The sequence below is a fragment of the Herpailurus yagouaroundi genome, unplaced genomic scaffold, assembly GCF_014898765.1.
Source record: "Herpailurus yagouaroundi ecotype Mexico unplaced genomic scaffold, PumYag 77, whole genome shotgun sequence".
In the NCBI taxonomy this organism is placed as follows: domain Eukaryota; kingdom Metazoa; phylum Chordata; class Mammalia; order Carnivora; family Felidae; genus Herpailurus; species Herpailurus yagouaroundi.
In genome coordinates this window covers 41,867,637-41,872,795 of record NW_024412388.1, presented here as the reverse complement: position 1 = coordinate 41,872,795, position 5,159 = coordinate 41,867,637, and the positions used below count along the sequence as shown (strand labels likewise).

Below are 5,159 nucleotides of genomic sequence, written 5' to 3'. Positions count from 1 at the left end.
CTTAACCGACTGCGCCACCCAGGCGGTTAAGCGTCCGACTTCAGCCAGGTCACGATCTCGCGGTCCGTGAGTTCGAGCCCCGCGTCAGGCTCTGGGCTGATGGCTCAGAGCCTGGAGCCTGCTTCCGATTCTGTGACTCCCTCTCTCTCTGCCCCTCCCCCCTTCATGATCTGTCTCTCTCTGTCCCAAAAATAAATAAACGTTGAAAAAAAAATAAGATACAAAACAGATGAACGTAATGGAACGAAAGCAAAAATAATGTAAAAACAGAGAGGGAGATAAACCATAAGAGACTCTTAAATATAGAGAACAAACTGAGGGTTGCTGGAGGGGTATAGGGTAGGGAGATGGGCTAAATGGACAAGGGACATTAAGGAGGACACTTGTTGGGATGAGCACTTGTTGGGATGGGTGATATATGTAAGTGATGAATCACTAAATTCTATTCCTGAAATCATTATTACACTATATGTTAATTGAGTTAGATTTAAATTTTTTAAAAAATGTCATGTGCTTTACTGACTGAGCCAGCCGGGCACCCCTCTTTCTTTTTTTAAAGTAAACTCTGCCCTCAATGTGGGGCTCAAGCTTGTGACCCCAAGGTCAAGAGTTGCCTACTCTACTGACAGCCAGCCAGGAGCCCCTCAATTATTTTCTTATTAATTTTTATGAGGTTTTAAAAAACATTTTATTCTACTTACCAAGTACAATACAAGACACATAATAGGTACTCCTTAAATATACTTTGGGCTATTTCTTAATTGTTCCTGAGGACTTTTTAGGAAAAAAAGCAGACTTTCTAGGATGCTAACTCTTTTCTCTTCCTACCCAGGACACAGCTGGGCAAGAGCGGTACCGGACTATCACCACAGCCTATTACCGTGGGGCCATGGGCTTCATTCTGATGTATGACATCACCAACGAGGAGTCCTTCAATGCTGTCCAAGATTGGTATGAGATTCATTCATTCACCTCATTCATTCATTCATTCACCTCAGTTACTCATTATTCATCAAACTCTTTAGGAAAACCTAATGTGTGCTAGGTCTTGTGCTGTATGCTAGGGAAATCTACGTGAATCAGACATGGCTCCTGTCCTCAAGGAACTCACAGATGAGAGGAGAGGAAGATAAGTAAGCAAGCAGTGAGAATATCATGTACATGTGCAGTGATAAAGAGAGGTACAGTTGGGAATCCAACAGAGGGCTGTGACCCAGCTTGGGGAGTCAAGGAAGGGGTCATGGAGTTGCTGACACAGATGCTACATTTTGTAAGATGAACAGGAGTGAGCCAGGGGGTGAATAGATAAGAATATTCCAGGAAAAGTATACAGATGTACAAAGATGAGAAGGTAAGTGAGGGGTATAAAAAGAGCAGAGGTCATGAAGAATTTTGTGTGTTGGGATAAGGAATTTGGAGTTTATTCCCTAGATGACGACATTTGAACAGGGAACCAGCAGGTTCAGATTAATGTTTTGGAAAGATCATCCGGTCATAGTAGTGAATGAATCCACATATGACATCCCCATAAAGTTTATCCCCAGGCTAGGGGTCAAGAGCACATCTAGTCCAAGTTTGTAAAGATTCAACATACAATGGAAATCAGCACAGCTTCACAGGTACAACCTCTGAATGACTTACACAGCTTTCTTCCTAGAGTATAATTCACAGGGAGAAGGGAGCACAAGGGGAAGGACAGGTAAGAGGGAGGGCCCAGGACACTGTGCCCCTAATCAGTAGAAAGGATTGGGATGGGAGAAGATGGAACATCTGTGCCATGGTCTTCTTCAGAATCAGAGATGCTGAGAAGGCCAGCAATTCAGCAGTGGTGCTGGCCAATGCCAAGGTTATCTCTGCTGCCCTTTGCCCAACAGCCATCCTTCGATGACTTCCCTTCTGTGAAGGAACAGTTGCCGTGACTGTGTGAAGTACTATTGGTGCTTGTAGTCTTGAGTTGTGAGTGACTTTGCAGGCTCTCCAAGGTGCCATTCACGTGTCTGTCATTCATGGTGGTCTAGGTTCTCCTTCTCAGCCTATTGGTTATCCTCCCCTTCCTCCTTTTTCTCTCTTCCCTTTTAACAAGACCCCTCCATCTTCCTTTTCTCTTTACTAGTCTTTTTTCCTCTTTCCTTTTCTCTTCCTTTTCTCCTTTCTTATTCCCTCTTTTCCCTGCAGTCACGATTTGTCTCAGCTCCTCCTCTTTCTCTCCCTCTCCATCTTCCCCCCTACCTCCTACCATGGAATTATTAGCTCTTTCTTTCAGTGTCTCTACACTGCTAATTCCCTGTTGGCCTTGACCTCCTTCCCTTTTGCCATTAGTCCCTGTTCATTCTGTCTCAGGAACACAGTGACTTTAACACCTGGTGATGATTCCTCCAAGAATAACCTGAATTGCTAATCTGGGAGCTGAGAGTGGATGGGGGTGAGAAGAGGGACAAAAATGACAGAAAGAATAGTATGGGGAGACATTAAGAGTTGGCTCCAGGGACCTGCCTTGAGGCTAAAGATTAAGTGTCTATTTCTCCTAAGCCCTGGCCTTTAGGTTTTGCCTCTGAGAAACTTGGTCCTAGCCTAGCCCCTCCAGTGCCCAGCACAGAGCCTCATTCTTTGTCAGCCCATGACCAACGTGGCTGAGTGAATTCCGTACCTTAAGGGAATGGCTTCTCATCCTTAAAGAGAAGATTGGTGGTGGGATCAGCTTTAGGAGCAGGGTTGGTAATAGGTCCAGAAACAGTTAGGGTTCAGTTAGTTTGAGTGTCAGTGTCAGGATAGGGTTGCATTTAAGATCTGCTTCAGGATTAACCATTTGCTGGCTTATTCATTCACCAGAAATTTGCTGACATCTCCTCTACTTTGTGCTCCGTGCTGGGGACTGGCACCCCAAAGACCAATGAGACTATCCTTGCCCTCAAGGAAAGACTGATAAGTTTAGCTAAATATAACAGGTGCCATGGTAAAGGTTTAAGTGACCAAAATGAGATTCCATTTTTGTCTGAAGGGATGGTTAGAGACAGAGTTAGGCCCATCCCCACAAGGAGATGTCCACAATATAAGGGCCCTATTTTATTCCTTACGTTAAAATTTTGTTTCTCATTATGTAAGTAGTATATACTCACTTTTGAAAAATTGAGAAGTACATAAAGTATTTTTGAAAAGTTTCATAATCATCTTTTGTGAGGGAAACTACTGCTGACGTTTTGGTTTCTAAAAATATTCATCATCTGAGGCTTCAGTGAATGTTTGCAAGTCACAGAGGAAGAAGGAGAGGCTAGCTGGGCCTGAGAAAGCCTGAGACGACTTCCCGCAAGGAATTGTGGGACCATCCTTGGGTCTTGGGGGATGAGTTAGTGTGGGGAAGGGACTCCCAGTATAGACAAAGGCACAAGTTATGGAAGAGCATTTGGGGGATGGGTGGGAAGTGAGAGGAAGTGTGATAAAGCTGGAGAGACAGGATGTGAATGTTCTTGAACACCTGAGGGATATAGACTTCATCACATAGCTACTCGTTTTGCGGGCAGGGTTGGTGGGGGGAGCATAGAAGAGTCCTTTCAGGAAAGGATCAGCTAGATGTTTTAGAAAGAACTCTCTGCCCAGTGAAGAGAGGGATGGGCAGATGTATTAGAGGAATGCTACTAAGAGGTGGGTGAGGTTTGCAACCAGGGCTTAGGGGTCAGCACCTGTGACAACCAGCAGGGGCAGGTATCTGTCTGTCCTCAACTGAGTTAATTGACATAACTTGGGTGTAGCCTGCCTCCTGGAAGGGAAACCACATCTTAGAGTTTTGCAGGGTCTGCCACCAGAGCAGGATGTCATTAACACAGTCTTCTCTTGGTCTCTCTTTAGGGCTACTCAGATCAAGACCTACTCCTGGGACAATGCGCAGGTTATCCTGGTGGGGAACAAATGTGACATGGAGGAAGAGAGGGTTGTTCCCACTGAGAAGGGCCGGCTCCTTGCAGAGCAGCTTGGTATGTGTACAACGTGTGTGTGTGTGTGTGTGTGTGTGTGTGTGTGTGCACGCGCACGCACATGCATGTTTACAGTTAAGTGTGACATTAAAGGTATGTTGTGATTGTGAATTATGTACATGTGTGCTCTATGTATATTGTTTATATTTGTGTGATGTACGTGTAAGCTTTGTGCTAGTGAATTTTAGGTAATTTATTATTTATGATAATGTGTATATTTTGTTACATTGAATTAATAAGTAAAATTTAAATTTATGAACTATTTTTTTTCACCAGCACCTTCCACAAAGGCTTTGAGGTATCTTATAAAAATCATCATAATAGGGGCACCTGGGTGGCTCAGTTGGTTAGGCATCCAACTTCGGCTCAGGTCAGGATCTTGCATCTGTGAGTTCGAGCCCCACATGGAGCTCTGTGCTGACAGCTCAGAGCCTGGAGCCTGCCTTGGAGTCTATGCCTCCCTCTTTCTCTGCCCCTTCTCCACTCGTGCTCTCTCACTCTCCCAGAAATAAATAAACATTAAAAAAATGTTTTAATTATCATAATACATCAAAAAAATTAGAAAATCAAAGTAAAGGGAAAACAAGGGTAGGAGGAAAATAAGAGGAAGCCAGGGGTGAGATAAGTATGTATGTTTTAGGTTCCCAGGCATGTGTAAGAGTTGGGTCAAAATATTGGCTTTTAGCTTCCTACCAGCCATGCAAAGAGAGAAACATAATCAATTACATGGTCTCAAGATGGTCCTTAAAATAAAAACAACCCCTCCAAAATAAAATAAAAACAAACCCATTATTCTCTTCACTGGCCACGATAGAGCAGACTCTATATGCTGGATGTGACAATGTCCTTAATAGCAAACATCCTTATAGCAACCACAACACTGTGTCTTAGTATTTCTCTCAATGTAAACTGATGCTTCTTCACCAAAACACAATTCACAACAACAGTAAATGTTTGAAGGGATGAAATAATGTGATTTAGGTATGCAGCTCAGTCTGACTTTTTCCAAGATTAAAGCACTCTTATCTCTGTGTTCCACTGAGACCCAGGTACCTCAGGTGCGTCTCAATGGCCCCACAGCAGAACTCCTACCTATACTTGCTTAAAGGAGCAGCTGCTTTTCTTTTCTTTTCTTTTCTTTTCTTTTCTTTTCTTTTCTTTTCTTTTCTTTTCTTTTCTTTTCTTTCCTTT

At 43.4% G+C, this 5,159-nt stretch overlaps 1 protein-coding gene across 2 annotated transcripts in view; it reads left to right on the top strand.

Annotated features, from left to right (window-relative positions):
• The window catches only part of RAB3B (RAB3B, member RAS oncogene family), a 64,337-nt gene that overhangs the window by 46,976 nt on the left and 12,202 nt on the right, over positions 1 to 5,159 (top strand). For both annotated transcript variants that reach the window (XM_040470224.1, XM_040470225.1), the window contains exons 3-4: positions 833 to 951; positions 3,844 to 3,968. In XM_040470224.1, the coding sequence (XP_040326158.1) occupies positions 833 to 951; positions 3,844 to 3,968 (244 nt within the window). The remainder of the gene's footprint in view (positions 1 to 832; positions 952 to 3,843; positions 3,969 to 5,159) is intronic.